This window comes from Gordionus sp. m RMFG-2023, chromosome 2 (genome assembly GCF_954871325.1).
Source record: "Gordionus sp. m RMFG-2023 chromosome 2, tfGorSpeb1-WG-v2, whole genome shotgun sequence".
In the NCBI taxonomy this organism is placed as follows: Eukaryota; Metazoa; Nematomorpha; class Gordioida; order Chordodea; family Parachordodidae; genus Gordionus; species Gordionus sp. m RMFG-2023.
The window spans coordinates 56,677,181-56,698,129 of record NC_088776.1 but is presented as its reverse complement, the minus strand read 5'-3'; the positions used below and the strand labels follow the sequence as shown (position 1 = coordinate 56,698,129).

Below are 20,949 nucleotides of genomic sequence, written 5' to 3'. Positions count from 1 at the left end.
TTTCGGGATAAAAATGATTCTAATTAATGAGTCGTTTATTTGGAATTATTTTAAAAAAGGTTAAGATAAGGTAAAAAATCGAGCATGTGCAAAAATATATAATCACGAATTACAAAGACTCGTTATATGTCTTCAAAATTTATGTGAAACTAAAAATAAGAGGAAAATTTTAAAAAAAATTTCTATATCAATAATTTTTTTAAAAAAAATAATAATAATGCTCTTATAACTTATGGATTTTGACAAATGAAATTATTTAATAGGGCTAAGAAATGAGACGGTGTTGTTAACCTGTTAATTTAGCCGATTTTAGATTTAAAAAAAATATTATATAAACCTCGAAATTTTATCAATAACGTCCAAACCTTTCTGCCATCTATGAGCAAAAACTCCAAGATTTGTGTAATATATTTTGGTTAAAATTATTGGGTTAGCCATGTTTTTATAAACCGAGCCATAAAAGATCACTAGAAGAATGTCATTAGAATAATATAGAGTTGATCAAATTAAAAAAATATATTTATAATAATTTATTATTATTTATAAACAATATCATGGAACTATCGAGCTATATTTGATTTTCTCTAAATTCAAAATAAAAAACTTGAAAATAATAAAAGTATATTTAAAATTTAATGGAGAAAAGAAAGAAGAATCATTTGTATCTGGCTCTTTTATAGACCCTTTTGTGATGAATGTTGGCGGGTTTTGTCAAATTTACTGGAACGATTGGCTTATCCGTATTCAAATTTAAGGTGTCGAATATGTTAGTACTACTGGGCGCGTTTTTGGAGTTTTTCGGGGTACAAGAGCTGTTCGCATTATTAGAGACGGCACTTGTAGAGGATGAGGTTTCCGTAGGTTTAACCAAGTATTTTATGTCGTTTTCGAGAGGTTTATAGTTCTTATTTACCAACGCAATGTTAGATGAAACATTTTCGCTTTTGACGGGATCATTCGTTTTGTGAAGGGAAGAAGTGCTACTACTGTTAAGTGAGGCGTTGGAAATGTTAGAAGAATTTTTGATTGGCGGCGAATTAAGCACAAATGGATCACAATCTTTATAGGCCCGGCAATTAAAAAAATAAGCTTGTCATTTAAAGGTAATATAGCAATTTTAAAATAAATTTTAATCAGAGTTTCGACTTAAAAAATAAAAAACATCTTTTTGAAAAATTATTTAAAACTATAACCTTTTTTTTGTCTAAATCCCTAAACTCTGATTTTTTTTAAAAAAGATTAATTCTTAGGTCTTACCAACATCTTGAGGAATATTAGATATAGCAGCTCGAGATGTGACAGATGAATGGGAAAAGAGCCTTTCACTCTCTTTGAATTTTCTGTGATTAGGTTTATCGGAAGATGATCCTTTATTTTTACCGAATGCAGACCTAATTTTTTTTTGATTAATTTAAAAAAAAAATACATGTCTAAAACCACATAATAATCATACGCCAATAATATGGAATCATTAGATTCGTTTGTATAATTTATCCTTATTCATAAATAAATTGAAACAGAAAAAAAAATATCATCCATCCCCCCTATTCAAATTGATAACCGATATCGACTTAAATAATGTAGCGATGTGGGTGTTTTGGGGTTTGGACCCTTCCCAGACTAAATATGCAGATGATTCAGAAGCTTAAAATTTTATATTCAAATAAATACTTCCTTCAACAAATATAAAAAATTTTCTAAGGTTTATATTCTTGGAAAGATCACAATATTGATTCAATCATTGCTTAAAACCAGTGTTGTTACAAGGTACTTTCAAAAATAGAGCACTAGCTTATTAAAATTAGACTTCATTGAATTTTTAATTCAAATATGATATCATTTAAGAAATAAAGTGGCTTCTAGTATAAGATAAGATAAATGTTTTCTTTTATTATTATTACATTTTATCAACAAAATTATTGCTATATTTTCATCTAGTCTTGAGCGACATTAAATATATTGGCTTGGCAAAATAACCGCTCAACAGTAGCATTTGAGAGAATTGGTGTATTATATTTAATAAATATATTTTAGAAAATTGGGAAAGTCATTGGCATTATTTTGTAAAAAAAATCAGGTGATTTTTCTCTCATATTCGTATCATTCTATTCAAAGAAATCATCCAAAGACTCTGATGTTTTTCTAGTTATAACCAACCTCTTGTTCTAAGGAATAAGATTATTTCATCTTTTAATGTACAGTTGGTTAAGCTACAATTTGGATGGATGCCAGCAAGTGCATTATCATCATTAATAAAGGATAATCTAACAAATATAAAATGAGTGAATTTATAGATATCTTTTTATATCAGCAATTTATAGGTGTAATCAATTATAACTATAAAATATACCTCATGGATTTTTAATATTAATTAATGGCAAATTAAATTTAGAAAAATAAATTATTAATAACATTTATGTACCTTTTATAGTTATAAAGTATTGTAAGCAAAAACACTGATTAAAACGTCAGTCAACATATATCAATTACGAAACAATGACACCTTTTTATAAAAATGTAGTGCTGCAAAGTAACCTTGAACTCATAGTGGCGAGATAGCAATCATGATTTAACAGCCTCATAAAAATATTTTTAAAATCCATCAACTGTTATGATCACTATTGTGCCATATGAATTCAAGGTAATGTCAATGAAAGTAACGTCATTACTAATGGCATTACCTGTTTTTAAGGAAAATGAAGGTCATTCGATACTTGTTTCAAAAAGTAATGAGTAATGTGCTTCTTTTGTTTAACAAAAAACGTTACTTGTTCTTCCCAAGAATATTCATTCAGTTCCTCGTCATTTTTTTATATTGTTATCAAAATTTAATCTGAATTCATATTTTATACCTTCATATATTTTTTAGATTTGACCTGCTGGACATTTAGGTTGAATTTTTTTTAAATAGGGCACAATCTAACTCACAAGATTTAGACTTGGTGCTCTTAATGTTCTTTCTTTATTAAAAAATGTTTTATACTGGACTAGAGCAAACTTAAATTATTATCTTAATTTGAAGTAAGTACTATTGACATGATATATATTCTTTATAAAATAAATTATAATATTAGACATACCTTGATTGACTGTATAAAATTTAACAACAAAAATGTAATAAATAAAATAGAAATGAAGAACTTTGATGGTTGATTTGAATTAAAAACTAGGCTTAAATTATATATTAAATTTTAAAAATAATATAAATATAATATATTTTTTTAAAAAAATTTGTGATTTCATCTTGAAAGATTTTCCATGTATGAAAATCATAAAAGATTTACATATTTGTAATCTTAGGTATAATTTGATCAGAAATTTTCCTTCTTTAAAAAAATTAGATGTGGAAATAAAACATATAAAAAATGCTTCATTTAAATAATTTTTAATATTTCCCAATAGTATAGAATATTTATGAATAAATTATTTATGATAAATTTTAAATATAAAAAATTTTCAAATTATACAAATAAATAATATATATTAGGTTCAAATTTTCAAATTGAATATTTTTGTTATTAATATTTGTAAAATCACAAACAAATATATAGGATTGAATTGAATAATTCGTTTTTAGGTATATAATCTGTGCCAAGTTAAACATGTATTTAGCCAGAAAAAATATTTTGAGCACAGAGTGCTCTAATTTATCAGATAAAAATTTTAAAAAAATATTGTTTAAAAATGGAGAAAAAAAAATAATTAAATATTTAGTATTTTTTGAGTAGCACATTACTTATTTTGAATAGCGAGTAAGATGTTCTTTTTTCACAAGATAAGAAGTAATGGTAAAGTGTTCCTTATTTCAAAAGTAACATGTTTCTCCTTGGAGTAACATTTATGGCACTATTAAAATGTAATAAGATCCATTTTTAATATTATATTAATGCATGAATTACTCCAAATCATGCACTGGCTTTATATCTAAGTAGCCCTTTGTAATTAATTATATTGTGGCACATATTTAATTTTTATCTAAAGGTTGTGCTAGTATTTCAATATTTTAGCCATAAAAATATTGCTAAAACTTGAAATCTGGTTAATAGATGTTCAAACCTTTGTGCCATCTATGGCCAAAATTTTTAGGTCTGCATAATATTCTTGTGGGTAAAATATTGTTAGCTGTTTGTAAAAATTGACTCAAATCAAGCCGTTTAACAACACTAGTTGGGCTTTTTGTAAACTTAATTTCTAATGTATTGCTTGTTTAATAAACTTTCAATACATTTGTATTTATCGTTTTAATAATTGTCTCGTAAATTTTAGTGTCATGAGTTGGTTAAAGTTTTTTCAAATGTATTATTATATTGATTAATTTTTACCAATTCTCTTTATTAAATTATTATAATGTTATTTTTATTTTTTTGGAATTGCCTATAAAAGGACAAGATTAATTATCATTTTCTTATTTTAAAAATAAAATCAGAAAAGTTTTTGAAGATTTTCTTGTATTAAAAGGAAAAAAAGACAAAATTCGTAAAATTTTTATTGTAAAAAACAAGTATCACTCTTGAAATAAAAATTATATCTATGGCATAACTTAATTAATTGCAATGGGTTTGCAGGAGTTGGGGAAATTTTTCATTTCACATTTTTGTAATAAACAAATATAACAGGTATATCATCAAATTATAATTAATTTGAATAAAAATATTATAATCAATTTGAGTTTGATACATATCTACTAATTTCATTTTTAAAAAGTTGAACCATAGACCATATTAACCCCAATTTTTTAACACTAGGATTTGTCTGGACTAGTGTCTAGAATAAATTTATAGCAGGCCCTGAAGATAGGATTAGTTAGTTTACCACAAAAAATTTGAAATTGGACCTAATAATAAACTCAGTTTAAAAAAAATTATTTTAATAGACTTTTACATAAATATGTAAGTTATTATTCCCACTTTATATATTTTTTAAAATTGAGGTGGAACAAAGGTATTGATATTTATATTATTTTTATCTAGGACTAATTGAAAGGGCAATGTTGTCAAACAAATTAGTACTTCATAATTATGTAAATCATTAACATTTATGAGGTATTCTAAATTATTTTATTTGTGGGATGTTTATATTGTATTTCAAAAAAAACAATGAGTTTCTAAACCACTACAAGAACATAAATAATAATTTTTATCACCAAGTAACAATAATTGTAATAGTAACATTTATATATTAATTGATAAATAGGCTACTTGTTTGTAAAGAGATATTTGTCCCATCCTCTGACAATATTACCATATTGTGAAGTATCCTCAAGATAACCACCTTCAAATGCATATATTTGTCTTTCCAAATTTGCAAGAGTTTCCTAAGTATGCAAAATGAGATTGTGTATTTTAATAAAAATAAACTCATTTACAGCTATTTCCTTTCTTTTTTTGACTAATTCAGTGAGTTCCACCTTGCAGTCCTCTACATTTACATTTTTTTTATTCGCCATTTGAATGTTAATATCATTCAAAATAACCATGGATTGTAAAAGTTATAGGTTGTGATGTAAAAAATTTAATTATATTTAAAAAAAAAAAAATGTCGTCTTTTTATCTTTTCTTATCTAGCACGTTGGTCATAGACCTTCCCAAAATGAGCCAACGTCAATTTTAAGAAGTCACACCCTTCATAAAATTATGCCGATTTTTTTCTCAAGGATACCAATAAACCTTGTACCCAGTTGTAGTTTAACTAAATGAGTGGAACTTACGCTTTCCGATATTGAAATAGTAATTTAATAATTATTATTATATAGAAATATAAATCTTATCTGTTTTTGAGTCTTGAATAACCATATTCATGTTATAGAGTGAGTTAAGAATATTTGAATCCATAGACATCAAAATTCCATTTCATTTGTTAAGTCATATTCTTCCAAAAAATGAACTGGAAAATCTTCGCCATTTGGGATGGATAGATGAATAAAATAAAATAATTATAAAACGAACATAAAGTATGATGTGAAAATCTCTTTCCAATATAAAATAGTTGAGTTATCCTGATAGAATCGTAGTGGCAATATCTCTACTACTCAGCTAAAGTCGTGATCAGAGTTTTCAACTTGCGAACTCAGTAGCGACTCGAGTTATGAACGGAGTTCTCGCGATTACTATTCTGAACCTGAATTGTTAACTAAATTATTCTGATATCGTAAAATAAGTTTCGACTAGAGTTCTGATTGAGTTTGAACTTAAGTCGCCGTTCGAGTTCGAACTAAAGTTGTGAAATCAGGTCAACTCGAATTTTGTATTTATCAAATTATAAAATTAATTCTATAGTCAATCTATGATATCTAATACCGTTTTTAAGTTTCTTACCCAAATATTTATATGTAATTAGTTATAATTTATGAGGCTTAAATAGAATAGGCACACATTATATTTTATAGATATATAAAAGATTTGAAGGTAACCTAACACTTTTAACATAATTAGCATGGTGCTAGTATTGTTAAACAGCCCGATTAGGGTTGATTTTGAAAACACCGGAATATATTTTATCCTAAATAATATAATTTAAGGCTAACGTTTAGAAAAAAAGATAACTTTTCTCCTACCTATATGCAAAATCTGGTTGGCATAACTATATCTTGTCTAAAATCTTAATCAGTCCATTTACCAATATTAAAATAGACCGATCAACCAATTAGTTTTAGATAATTATAGTTAATAATTATCCTGCGTTTATATCTAACTATAGATATATTCTAAGCAATTAAAATTTTGGTATCTAATGAGATCGAAATGTCTATTTATCAAATAATTGCTTGAACATGTGTCAACGAGTAACATTATCTTATTTTATATTCGGTGCCGTTTTTTTAATTTCAAGACATTTCATTTCCATTCAAAAATGATTGGTTCGGCTAAAAAAATAAAGGTATGCTATATGTAAGAGAATATAGTTTATGATTTTATAGCAGGTTAGTGGGATAGCGAATGGAAAAAATAATATATCAAACAAACGGAAGAAAGACTTTAATAAAGCAGGTTGCTATATTTTTTTTATAAAATTATTTATATCTTATTAGCCAAACAACAAGTGTTGATTAATAAAAATCAAGATAATTCTTCCGATGAATCTGATAGTAGCATACGTGATGAAATGGAAATGAAAGCTATTGAATCAATCAAATTTAAAAAAAATAAAACAGGTTGATGTTTGAATTCTTATATATGGAATTGCAATTTTTTTAGAAGGGTTAAGATATAAATTTATTATGATAAAATAATTATAATATATTTTTTGACTATTAGCTATACCAGTATTACAGAGATCTGATTTAGAAGATGATGATTCTGAAGAAGATTTGGATGATGAAGAGGAGGAAGTTAAGCCAGCAAAAAGCATTCCTAATAGTACTATAAATTTTATTTTATATTTAATAATTTTATTGCAAAAATATTTTTCCACATTTTTATGATCAAATCATAAATAATTTTTTAATTGGGTAAATAGGGTCTTCTGTCATATAAAAAATTCATATTTTATAAATTGGTATAGATATTTTTTATTTACACTGTTATAAATAGAGTAAAATATTTATGTAAGTAAGCAAAGATACAATTTTACCCCTATGCCTAAACCCACAAAACTCAAATGTTTTAAAAATCAAATCAATGGCTGAAATCATGGATATTTTTAGCAATTGTCACCATGGGTGTTATCAATGAATGTATTGACATAAATTTTAACAAGAAGAGAGTGACTTTCTTGTTCAAATCACTTAAAGTGAGATCAAAGTGTTCTCATTATATAATAATTTCCTCTTGTCAATCTATATTTACTAATCTAATATATAAGTTTAATATGTTTAACAAATTTTGATGATATGTATTTTGTTTTATTATATATTTTGACACAATTTTTGAAATATTGGGTCTTATAGAGAGGTCAACCTAGATAATTAGTGAAATAAAATGTAAAAAATATTTATATAATATTACTTTTAGTTTGCAAACAAGAAACAACAACACAAATTTTAACATATTTTCCATAAAGACATTTCTATTTCACCTTTAAAAGTAATGCCAAGTTCAATGTAGGCCCTTTTTGTGAAGGGCAGAGTCTATATGCCCCTATTTGGGGGTAAATAGAAAATATTATATTTTAGGCCATATGCCACTAAGGGTAAATAGCAAATTATACTTTAGGCTCTGTGCTCCTATTTGAGGGTAAATTGAAAATATTACATTTTTATTTTATGTGCCCCTGTGTGGGGGTAAATAGAAAATTATGGCTATATGCACTTACTATCCTAATTTTTAGCAGCCAAACCTTGTTATTTTTTAAATTATCACATTTTATAATCAAACCTTTTTTGTAAATTCGAATATTGTTTTTTTTGTAATATACCCGTGTTTTTTTATATATTGTTTTTTCTAAACTTTGTTTTTTCTAAAAGACTGTTTTCAAAATTTTTTTTTGAAACAAATATCACTATCTCCTAATGTTTAGAATATATAAAAAATAACGGTTAATGCAAAATTAGTTATTTTATTAAATCTACCCATTTTTATTGTTGGCTTAAATCAAATTTTATAATGTAATTAATTGTGACAAACTAAGCTTTATCAATATATATTTTATAAATATGATCAAAATATATAAATTCTATAAACATTACAATTAACAACAATTTCCATAAAACCATAAATTTTTTTGAGGTTTTATAATATTTTGACAACGGAAATGGGACTAATTTATGCACATATCACATATTACAGATAAATCATTTTTCAAGATTATGTCACATTTGTGATAAAGCCATTGTTCCTCTAAAATATGATTGTATAAATCATTTAGTTTTATACATGTTTCCATTGCAATGTATGACATAATGGGATTAATATCGACTAATCATTTTTAAGACATTGCATATCCCTCGAAATAGTTGTAAAGATATCATCATTGACAATTTTAAGCTGTTTTTCTATTTCATCATTACCATTTATTTTTGATAATTTTGCTAAAATTTGAACTGCTTTTTCTATATAAGTTTTGAATAGACCATGGGTTTATTTTCTGGTAAAAAAAATATATACATAGATTTTTAAAAAAAATTTATACTTGCTATAGTTTCTCAGGATTTTTGCAAAATTCCATTTGCTAAATTAAATAAGGTAAATAAAAAAATATATATAAATACCTAAATTTATATTGCTAGTAATTATGAAATTGATAAATTCTGCCTGAGAATTTGGTTGTTCTAAATTTCAAAAGTTATAATAAAAATTATATGAAAGATAGTATTATCTTAATATTTTCTACAGATAATAGATTATTTTTCTTCTTTTTTTTCCTGGACAATCCAATAACTGTTAGTTCTTTATACCTGATATGTCTTTTCATTTTAGCTGGTAATATTTATTACATTTTGCTTTCCATATTCTCTTTATCTAAAATAATAATAAAAAATATTTTTTGATCATATTTTAAATTGGAAACTAATAAAAGAAATAATTCAAAAATGAAACTACAAATAATGACATACTTTCATCATTTTTTTGTTGTTTGTCTCTTTCCAAAATCATGTCAATATCCTATATGAAGTTAAATTTTTTTTATTTAAATGAAGATATAATATTACTTTGTATAATTGTGTATACTTTATCCTGTAAGACCAGGGTAGCTTGATAGTATGGATAAGAGGTTGTCAGTATCTATAGATTTTAGAATATTTATAATTTTGTATTAAATTAATTACCATTACTAATATCATTATGCTTTTTAAAAATTTTGCTCCAATTTTTGACACAATAGTATGTCTCACCCTTTACAAGCCATAAAGCAACTATTTGGGACTGACCATGGGAATCAATAACCAAAATAATAAATAATGGCATGTCTATTAATAAAATATTATGAAAAATTCAGAAATCATATGTAATAAATTTATTTAACCTAGATTATTGAGCTTGTATGGAGCGTCAATAAAAAGAACCTCCGTGTAGCATTTCATATTGTGTGTCATATTTGAGTCTTGGAAATAAATTTCCATAAGCTAGTTGCTTCCTTCCAATACTTCAACAATAGGCTCCCGTCTCATCTTTTATTTGATTCATGACATCAAGTAATAAATTTGAAGATGGCTTGTTCATACTGCTACCTATATTATGTATATCTTTTAAAGTTATCAATGGCTTGTAAAGGGTGTGACATACTATTGCTTCAAAAATTGCAGCAAAATTAAAAGCATTGTCCTAATAGCTGATTAGGACCTGACCAATAGACAGGCCTTATTTGAAAGTTTTCCAGGAGCGTATATGCATATTTCATGTTATGTGAAGCTTCAAGAGGGAAATAACGGCAATAAACGTAATATAACAGGGGAGGAAGTGAAAACAGTATTATATATTCTACAAAAATTAGTATATGCGAGAAATGAGCTCGAATATAACAACATATATTTAAAGCTATTAAATTTAAATCATCCCTTAGTAACTAAATATTACCAAGAAAATTGGCATAATATTAAAAGTGAATGGGTTATCACTTCAGTCCCACATTTTAATTCCACTAATAATAGAACTGAATCAATTAATCAAAAAATTAAAAAACAAAATATTCAACACTAAAAAAAATTTTCAACAATATTTCATCAGTAATTTATTCAATGACAGCAGAAAAAAATTATCGCAAGATCATGGGATATGTAAAATATCCCTTATTTCCTTATGATTCTATATCTCCAGAATATAGTAAAGAGAAATATTAACAGTTTGTGCTTTTAATAAAATCCTATATAGTGCTATAAAATTTCCAGTTGTTGGGAATAATATATTCGCATATGTCGATATATTGGATATGGGGTATAAGAGTTCTGTGTCATATGAACAATCTACCTGTGGATATCTTACCACAATGCTCCTTGCCTTGTTGGACCATTATGGCCCAGCATCTGACTATTTTAATTTTTTTCTTCTTTAACCTATATTCCTCTTCAGTTTTATCAGTTTCAATAGCAATAATTTCACCTATGTTTTTGGGTTGCATAGTGACTTGCTAAAGTAAAGGATATTCCAAGTTTATCCTTTATTAATAAACAAATGTAAATGTAATATCGTTTTTTTCTCTGTTATGATCAGTCCATGGATCTAACTTGATTGTAGCTAAATTCCTCTTAATATATGCCAATACCATCTTTTCTTTGCTAGAAGTTATTCTGATAAACCTTATCACAAAAAAAATTGAACATTTGACTATATACTTAGGTGCAGCTAATTCAACTACTAAGGTGCTTTTATTAATTACTAAAATAATATCGCTCCTTCCATCAATTTGCTAGGTCTTTTGTTCTCTGACAAAAAATCAAAGATGCCACCAGTTTACTTGTAAACTGTGTCATGGTTTTATCTCCTAAATATAACAACTGCAGTTTGTTAATCAATATTCTAGGTCTCTATCCTCTGGCTCATTTAAAAGTTTTTGTTATTTTTTACAAAATTTATCATCTTAGCTAAGTTCCCGATTTCCCAGAACATCCCAACCTTATGAATATTTTTTTTAAACTAAACTTGAGCAATTTTAAGATCTACAAAATTGAATTTTTTTAAAAAAAAGAAATAAAAACTTCATCATGAAAAGTTTGTTATGCATCACAAATCAACAAAATTTAGAACTTTTGGTAAAATTTGATATGTAATCCTGTTTGAGTATTCGTAAAAAAGATTTTCGTATAAAAAAGATTCATATTTCTATCTTCTGAGATCTGAATATTTTATTTGGAACAGTTTGTGAAACCCTATCATGAAAAGCTGAATGTTTCTACTCTAAATGGGTAGAAAATCTTAACGATTTTGTGTAAATATTTTACCCCAACCTTCAAAGTGTCAAAATTGATATTCTTACATGGAATTTATCATCTGCCATTTTAACATTCCCTTCTTAATTTTTTTTATATTCGTTCTCCATTACTTAATTCTTATTTTTTTAATTTGTTTTAATAATTATTTTTATTCCAAATTTGTGTATTTTTAAAATTAATTGTTAAATTTATAGTTAGGTTTTTTTGTAAATTAGAAAATACATTTAATTTTACCTAAAAAAATTAACCACTCTAGTCGTAAAACAAAAGCATAATTCTAAACAAACCACTGCAAAACTTGTTAAAGATGATTCCATAGAGGAAGATGATGATTCCGATGACGAGGATGAGGATGATGATATTGATGAAGAGGTTGCATTTGACGATGAAGAACAGGAAGAAGGTGCATATTGATTAGTAGATTTTTTTTGAATTTAGAGACCATCTTAAAGATTTTTCGAATGTAGGCTATACTAGATTAGTCGCTGACAGGTAATAAGTGAAATATTTTATAAAATTTACAGAAATTGATAAGGTTTATATTTTATACAAATGTTAGAATACATTTCCAATAAAATGCGGAAATAAGAAAATACTTTTTTGAGCCTTTAATTTTTAAGATCTTAATTTGCCAAAAATATATTTGAGTTTAAAGTTTATGTATATCCTACAGGCAATTTATTCAGTTATTTTTTAAATTTATATGCCAAAATTGTCTGGATCAACTTTAAATGGTATTACCTTATTACGTACATTTCCTCTTAACATATACATAAAATTACGTGTAACAAATCGTTTATCATAGGCTGAAATAAAACTAACTCATTGAGAAATGCAGCAAATACTTTTATACCATGTTGATAAATAAATCTATTTTTTTGTCATAATTAATTTGTTGCTGAATGTTGACTATCTTAAGCCACTAACGATGAAGTGGATGACGAGGAGGATGAAGTAGATGATGAGGATGACGAAGATGATGATGATGAAGAAGATGATGATGGCCAAGACGATGCTGACGAAATCAAACTAAAATCTAAAGCATCAGGTCTGTTATATTCAAATATATAATATGGATAAATAGTAAATATGAATAAATGAGGGCATTTAAAGTGAACAATCAATGATTTGATTTTTGTTGCACCATTAGATAAAGTCCAAAACAGAACGGACAATTCCATCTTAGATGTTGTATCTTAATGTATTTCCAACTCTGATGATTTTTTTAATTATTTGTAACAAATTGTATCTGAAAAATGTTTATATTTCTTGTATATTTTAATTGAAGAAAAATGTAATTTATATAAATCTGGACTTCAATTATACGTGAAAATTTTATATTTTCAATAGAAATTCAAATTATAATCAGATAGTCGAAAATATTTACCAAAGTATAACATACGTTTGTTTCCATAAATGAACCTTTCACAAACCTAACATTAAATTAATGGTTCATTCAACACACTTTTGCTATCTATCATCTTCTTCTACAATATCATCCTTAAATTATTTTAATTTAATAAACATAGCAGCAACATCCCTTTACAATAAAAAAATTAATAATTATAATGTCATTCTTCTTTATTCCATACTTCTTCGTCTTAGTGGCCCTTTTTCAGGTTTACCCGGGTAGGCCATTTTTTTTTCTAATGGCCTTTCTCCCTTTTCCACGGTCTAACTGTCCAAAGCATCATCCTAGGATAAATCTAAAACTTTCATCCATGTCTTTGGTCTCCCCCTGAGTATCTATTCAATCAGTCATCCTCTACCTTCTATTTAACATGTCCAAACCACTCCTCGTATTTATTCTCAAGGCATCATCATATGCTTATATCTCAATCCTTTCTCTCAGAGATATTCTGTATATCCATCTGATCATTCTCATCTCTATTTTTTTTTAATTAGGCGAGAGGAAATTTTTTATTGGTTGAGATAAACATTTCTCTAAATTTCTTTCAAGCATATCCTCGCAACATCTGCACTATCTATTGCCTAGGTAACAGAACTTCCCTACTTTTCCCAAACTCATTACATTTTCAATATAGAAACCAGTCATCTTATCATTTTTCCACATACTTATTACAAACAAACGTCTTGCATGCCTTCTATGAGGTTCCATACTACATCTAATATGAACCCATTAATGATAGTAAGTACAATTGTGGGAGTTTCTACCAACGCCTTTCTTCCATCATTATAACTATGTGCCTGTCACCTCGATCTTTTCTAAACCCTTTCCTCCAAACATCACCTTCGTTTTTTCTATATTCAAAATCCCTTCTCTTTTGTAGCTCCTCCATCTTACTATTTTATACTTCGATTCTGATATACCTCCCTTTACCTCGAAACCTACTATCCCCATCATTTGTTCGAACCACCATTCGTGCCTTTTCGTATCACTGCAGTTATTAGCCTGTAATTTACTGATATCTAATCTCTATTACCTACAGTGTTCGGTAGTTACCCAATGTCAAACATTACAATAATGAATAAGTATACAAATAATATATAGAAATTTATTAGGACATACAAGGAAGCTTCTTGTTTATGTCGCCTGATTTTCTCTTACATGCCTGTAAAATGCATATTAAAAAAGGTATTAGGGACACAGCTTAAACTTTTCTCCTATTATTAAAACAAAGGCTAAGGATTTTTTTAAGGATAATTACACACATATATAACAAACTGAATTATTCTTATATAATTTGCGAAATTTTTAGGTAGTGGTGGGGATGCAAATACCGTTTCTCAAATAAGTAAACAATAATAATAATTGCTTTTTTTATATAGTTACAATCATATAAAATAATTTTGAAATTTAGTGTTTTTAAAAGTTGCCTTGAAAAAGGTGATTAATTACCTCGCCATTCAAATTTTTATTTAATCAAAAAGAGATAAAAAAAATAAAGATAATAATTTCATCGAAAGAGGAAATATATCACAAAATATAAATAATACTCAAGAATTTTTCTCTGACTCAAAAAAACTATTGTCAAAATTGTAGTCAAAGTAAACGTGCCAGTTTTTCCCCAAATATATGCTTAGATAAGAATAAACAAAACGTACTTACTTATAGTTACATTTAGTGTTTTTAAACGGCATTGATTTAGCCAATTTTCAAAAATAGCTAGCTAAAGATTTTGCCAAAATATTATTAGGTAATCCTCGAAATTTCGCCAATAGATGTTCAAATTATATATTTTTTTTGTGTAAATCACGTGATATTGGAACCCCTTGTTATTTAGGTTACAAACTAAAGTCGTAACTAGTCTTGCTAAACGGCCCGATTAAGATTTTCGCCAAAAATAATATTGTGTAAGCCTGGAGATTTTTGGCGTAGATGACAAAAATGTTTGGACCAATATTTCCCACATCCCTAAACTTTATTATTTTGGCTAAAATCTTAATCGGGACGTTTAACAACACTAGTCCTGAAACGTTTATTTTAGCGTCCTAATATTGCGCACAAATTGAGCGTTTCGAACGGTGCGTTGCAAGCGCAAATAATGCATTTCAAATAAATTACCGTTTGGCTTTAGCAACCTAAAAAAAACGCAAATAGGTTTTGCTTTTTCATTTCCTTTTTTATTCTTCGCGTTGTAATATATAAAAATGCAATATAAATAACTTACTTATATCCTGAAAAGGAATATTTAGAAATTAAAGAAATAATAACGCAGACGATAATGTAATTTTCAAAGACAAATCCCTTTTTTTAGAACTTATTTAAAATTTTGAATCGACCGATATTAATAAAAGGACAACCTCAATTTAAACAAGGGACGCGTTACGTTTTTTTATTTATTTAAGAATTACGGCAAAACGTAAACGCTCAATTTGTGCCCACTATTAACTCTTATATTTTTGGAGATATTACTTATCGTTTATTAATCAATTAAAGATTTATTAGAAACTTGAATTATAAATAATTTTCGAAAAATAATATTATGTAAGCCTGATTTACACCTCTATTTATCAAATTAAGAGGCTTGGATAATATTATTTTGGGTAAAATCTTATTCGGGCCTTTTTTAAAAATCGACCTTAATCGGGCCGTTTAACAACACTCGAATATTAAATATAAAGTCTATTTTTTTAAAATATCCGTTTTTTTTAATATGGCTGCTGTCCATTTAAATACCATCCTAAAGTTAAAATCTTTGTAACTTAAGACCAATATATATCTGTTAGGAATGCCTGGTTTTCGAATTCATTGTAAAAATCGATAAAAAAAAATTTCTTTATCATAATGTGAAATCAATTGCATATATTTTAAAATATATAAGAAGAGGAAAACAAATATACACCATATTTCCCCAAAAAAAATTTCAAACTATCCAAATCTGAGAATTTATTAGAGTATTTTGTAATATTTGAAATTTTTGTATAAATATGGGGGGTTGAAGATTCTTTGTCACTTAAAGATTATCTTATAAGTTGCATTTTGTAGTAATATTTGTTATTATTCGTTTTGTTTATATTTAAATTGATTTTATTTATATAATATGAAATATTTAATAATGGTTTCCGGCTCTCTATATATAGATAATTGATATTCATGTTATACAAAACAAACGATAAATTATTACAAGAGATATTATTTATTCGTTCTACTTATCGTTTTAACCAAATAAAATTCTTGTAATATAATCGAACCCCCCATCCATAATCCCTACACATTTTAAATAATATAGAGTAATTAACTATACATTGTGCTTTCTATTGAATCAAAATAAAACATTTATTTTTCCCGTTAAAACTGAAAAAACTTTGCGCTCAATACTTGGTATAGATTGATCTGCAGGTTTATAATTTTAAAAAAAATAGGGAAAACTTATTGGACCACCATATTTAAATCAAGAATTATTCACTTTATTTTGATATTAGATACAATATTCTATACCTTTTTTTAAGTAAATCCTTAATCGAGATACAATCAGGGACGTGCAGGCCTACAAGAGCCGGGTCGTGTTTTAATTTTTATTTTAATATATCAGGCCTGGGTCGTATATTATAAATCACAATTATCTGCTATAAAAATCAAAAATATATATAATATATATTTTTTAAAGCCGGGTGGGGCAGGACCTGAAAATATAAAACTCAGACTAGGCCCAAAAAAAATTTTAAAAAAAAAATCCTGGCCGGGCCCTGCAAATGGTACCTCTGCAGGTCTCTGATGACAATCGATAAACCTAAAAATAGGTCATTTTTCATGCCAACTCTATATCCCCACTAAAAATATCAAAATTTAACATAAACACGAACCCCATGATACTATACAAAATTATTGGATGCAGCTTCGGGCGAATATTTTATACATAATTATTATTTCTCGCCAGAATCCGTGAAGATCAAGTTTAGAGGAACCACTTTACCAACCTCCAAAGCTCAATTACTAAAAAAACTGAAAGAAGGTATAGACCTGGAGGGTGCTACTGTCCAAAACGATACCCTGTAAATTATAATAATAAATTATTATTGTTAAGCAATTTTTGATAAAAGATTTTTATAAGGGTGGCTAGTTTGAATTTAAATATCGCGCCATCTATAAGAAATGCTTTTTTGCGCGGCATTTATAACGGTCGTAAAAAAACTGCAATGTTAAACGATAGGGCAATAAATTGTCAGCGCTTTCGAAGACCTCATAAAACTGAACCATAAAAAAAGTGTCAGCTGTTGAAGAAGCACTATGAAATGATATTGGGTATACATTCTTTTTTTTAGCTGTAAGCTTAATATTTTACAAGTTTCGAAAAATATCTTATAAATTAAGTTATATATGTATGTTAAAAATCGGTGACTAACTTAATTTTTTCATCAAGCTCGCACATCGAAATAGGATCAAGGTTCTAAGGCACATCCAAACAAGTAATTTCATGAGGGTCTCTAATATGTATTGTTGTTAAACAGTTCGATTCGCAATAATTTTAAAATCAAGATTTTTAGCCAAAATAATATTATACTAGCCTCAAGATTTTTTTTTGATGGATATTCAAACCTTTCTTCCAGCTATGGACCAAATCTCCAGGCTCGCCTAATATTTTTGGCTAAAATGTTGGGATAGCCGTTTTTTTAAAATCAAGCAGGTTTAACAACACTACCTCTTTCTAAATCTTAAAGCACTCACCCAGCATATTTTTCATGAGTTTTTTTTATGGAGTTTGCAATTAATTAATTTTTTTCAAGACTTATACATTATTAAATTTGTTTTTTTTTATAAATATATTTTTATTTCTTTGTTCAACAGATTCGGATTTTTAAATTTCGCGACTTCTACTACACACGCCCCAGTCAAGCGTGCCCAAAGTTTTAATAAAAGTAATTTTTTTTTAATTAAAAAAAAATAAATGCGTAGTAAGAATTTATATATTGATAAATAAGAATACCTGGCTTTCCGTTCATTGAAAATTTTGTAATTATTTGTGGGCTTAGAATTAATTTTTGTTAAACGGCTCGATTTGAGCCGATTTATTAAAACGGCTAGCCTTGATATTTGATCCAAAAATAAAATAACGTAAGGCTGAAGATTTTGCTCATAGATGATACCAAAGTTCGGACATCTATTAGCGATCTCAAGGCTTTGGCAATATTCTTCTGGCTAAAATCTTGAGTTAGCCGTTTCTAAAATTAAACTACTTAGAGTGCATTTTATTAATCGTGTATTCTATGTTCAGGTTCTGGTGGCTCGACGTGTTACAATTGCAACGAAGTGGGTCACATGTCTTTCGAATGCCCCCAAAAGAAGAAGCAAGGCGGAGGTGGCGGAGCCCGATCTGGTAATATTAGCGTTTGAGAATGATATAATGAAATTTAAAAAAAGGCGCTTTTTTCCTTGTATTTAACTTTTGAAATTTGTATTCGAGGAAATGAAACATCTCATTTTTATACTAAAGATCCGTTGAGGTCGCTAGACCTACCCATGGAAATTTTGATGCGGTTTATCAGCCTTTATTTTTTTAGCCTGGCTCGTTAAATAATTTTAATTTTATGAAAACCCGAAAATAAGGTAATATCTTTCATAATTGTTACCGATTTATTTACAAAATCAATAAAAATAATTCTTTCAATTTTTACATACACGAGAGAAAAAAATGATTTTAACCGCAGCTAAAATAATCTCGTTTCATCATATTGTTGGTACTGGAATATCTTATCCTTGTTTTATAAAGTAGCCTACGGCTAATTCAATATTTCATCCAGTAAAATATTACGCAAGCCTGAAGATTTTGATCATAGAAGGATAATAGGTCTAGACATAATCTAGAGGCTTAAACAATATTTTTCTGGCTAAAATATTGAGTTAGCCGTTTTAAAAAATAGGTACAAAACGAGCCGTTTAACAACACTAAAAAATAAAATAATATTTTTAAAAAACCGCATATTTGTCCAATTTTAATATTTAAATATATTTTTAGTTTTTATAAGTTTTTGAGCAAAACTAATTTGTTTGAGTATAATATTTCCTTTGTATAAGCACCTATAAGTAACCGCATTAGTTCTTCGTATAAGTAAATAAATGGCGCTTTAATTATAGTTTAACAACTTTTAGGATTTCATAATTTAACCAGCTTATCAAATTAATATAAATAATTATTCTTAGGAATGACTTGCTACAATTGCAATAAAGAAGGTCACATCTCTAAGGACTGCCCCAGTAAATCATCGGGAGGTTTGTTTCATATTTTTCAAACATTTATTTTTAATTTTTTAAAAAATATATAATAATAAATTTACAGGAAGCCGTAATTGCTTCAAGTGTGGCGAGGAAGGTCACCTTTCAAGAGAATGCCCTAGTGGTGGTGGTTCAGGAGGGAAACGAGGTTGGTTCATATTTTTCACACTTTTATTATTTAGGTCACATAATTTATTTCGGAAAATTGTTTATTTATTTTTATGTATGAATGAATACGTTTATCATATTTGCTTTAGGTGGCGGAAATAGATTTGGTGGTCGAGATTTTTCCGCTCGTGGTGGAGGCCGCAATGGATCAAGAGGAGGGAGTAGGGGAGGTGGGTTCAATAAAGGTAAAAAAATTTTTTTAATTTTTTCGCCCATTGATGTGTGTTACCTAGTAACGTACAATGACATACAATAATATATAGACTGACAATTCATTCATAATAATGTAATTTAAATCATTGAAAGCATCATCTGGAGACCAGATGATAACCTCATAGGATCCAGAATGCTTTAAATTAGTTGAATTTTGTCTGCTATATTTCCTTGTGAGAATAGCCTTGGAATAATTGTGAGTTTAAATATTATTTTACTTTGCTTACATTAAAAATTTTTTATATATTCTATGCGTAACCAAAATGATGTCATGTACTACTTAGAACCGTAATCGAAACCATTTTAGTTCACAGGTTTCAGACACAATGTTTCATATGAGGTTGGAAATGCTTCTAGTACTAATTTCGATTAAAAAAGAATTTCGCGTTTTCGAGCCAGAACCATAAAATTTATATATTTTTTTAAAAAAAAATAAGGTAACGCTGGATCAAAGAAAAAAGTTTTTTTTGACGATGATTAAATGGTTTCGATGTTCTCCGGATGTTTTTATCACAAAAAAAGCTAAAATGACCGATAAACAATCATGTTATTTCTCATTTCAAATGAATATATTCATATATCAAAAATATAGGAATTTTTTTTTTAAACATGTTAATGAAAAATAAATATTTTTATGTAGTATATATAAATATTATAAATATAATAGCTAAAATGACCGATAAACAATCATGTTATTTCTCATTTCAAATGAATATATTCATATATCAAAAATATAGGATTTTTTTTTAAATATGTTAATGACAAATAAATATTTTTATGTAGTATATATATATATATATATAAATATTATAAATATAATAGTATGTAAAAATTTGTATATAAAAAAATATGATAATATGATGTATGAATATTATTTTTTTTTATAATTCTTATAGGGAATAAGATATACCTATATATTTTTTATATCTTATATTCACGCTATGGTTGTATGAGGCATAAAGATAAATGCAGACTAAGTACCAAACCAGAAGCTGGCACCTTAATCAAGGAATTGAGGGCATTTCTTCTGGAAGTTTCCTAACGATTTAAAATGTACAGGTTGGTTGATTTGAGTGCTTGAAAATAAAGG

At 27.1% G+C, this 20,949-nt stretch overlaps 2 protein-coding genes across 3 annotated transcripts; one reads left to right on the top strand and one right to left on the bottom strand.

Moving 5' to 3' along the window:
• Positions 1–552: 552 nt before the first annotated feature.
• Positions 553–5,568, bottom strand: LOC135923803 (chromatin modification-related protein MEAF6-like). The gene is made up of 4 exons (XM_065458751.1): positions 5,366–5,568; positions 5,199–5,314; positions 1,258–1,391; positions 553–1,059 (listed from the first exon to the last, which is right to left on the bottom strand). Exons 1-4 carry the CDS (start codon positions 5,474–5,476, stop codon positions 656–658), a joined length of 765 nt encoding a protein of 254 aa, XP_065314823.1. The 5' UTR covers positions 5,477–5,568; the 3' UTR covers positions 553–655.
• A 1,238-nt stretch (positions 5,569–6,806) lies between these two features.
• LOC135923826 (nucleolin-like) lies at positions 6,807–20,720 on the top strand. 2 transcript variants are annotated; one of them, XM_065458783.1, is made up of 14 exons: positions 6,807–6,876; positions 6,920–6,986; positions 7,028–7,150; positions 7,254–7,355; positions 12,060–12,206; positions 12,723–12,851; positions 14,524–14,559; positions 17,146–17,260; positions 18,054–18,124; positions 18,481–18,582; positions 19,407–19,475; positions 19,543–19,626; positions 19,736–19,831; positions 20,297–20,720. In XM_065458783.1, the coding sequence occupies exons 1-14, from the start codon at positions 6,850–6,852 to the stop codon at positions 20,338–20,340; spliced, it is 1,212 nt and encodes a 403-aa protein (XP_065314855.1). In that variant the 5' UTR covers positions 6,807–6,849; the 3' UTR covers positions 20,341–20,720. The 2 variants fall into 2 exon arrangements, with proteins under 2 accessions (XP_065314855.1, XP_065314854.1); XM_065458782.1 differs by having other exon boundaries at positions 6,814–6,876; positions 6,917–6,986.
• The last annotated feature ends 229 nt before the right edge of the window (positions 20,721–20,949 follow it).

Excerpts from the sequence above, each read along its gene's own strand:
- LOC135923803 (XM_065458751.1), bottom strand. The coding sequence starts at position 5,476 with ATGGTTATTTTGAATGATATTAACATTCAAATGGCGAATAAAAAAAAT. Across the intron at positions 5,315-5,365 it reads AAAAAAGAAAGGAAATAGCT|GAAACTCTTGCAAATTTGGA; the intron begins GTAAATGAGTTT and ends TTGCATACTTAG. Across the intron at positions 1,060-1,257 it reads TAATATTCCTCAAGATGTTG|ATTGTGATCCATTTGTGCTT; the intron begins GTAAGACCTAAG and ends GGGCCTATAAAG.
- LOC135923826 (XM_065458782.1), top strand. The coding sequence starts at position 6,850 with ATGATTGGTTCGGCTAAAAAAATAAAG. Across the intron at positions 12,207-12,722 it reads CGATGAAGAACAGGAAGAAG|CCACTAACGATGAAGTGGAT; the intron begins GTGCATATTGAT and ends GACTATCTTAAG. Across the intron at positions 19,832-20,296 it reads GGGAGGTGGGTTCAATAAAG|GTAACGCTGGATCAAAGAAA; the intron begins GTAAAAAAATTT and ends AAAAAAAATAAG.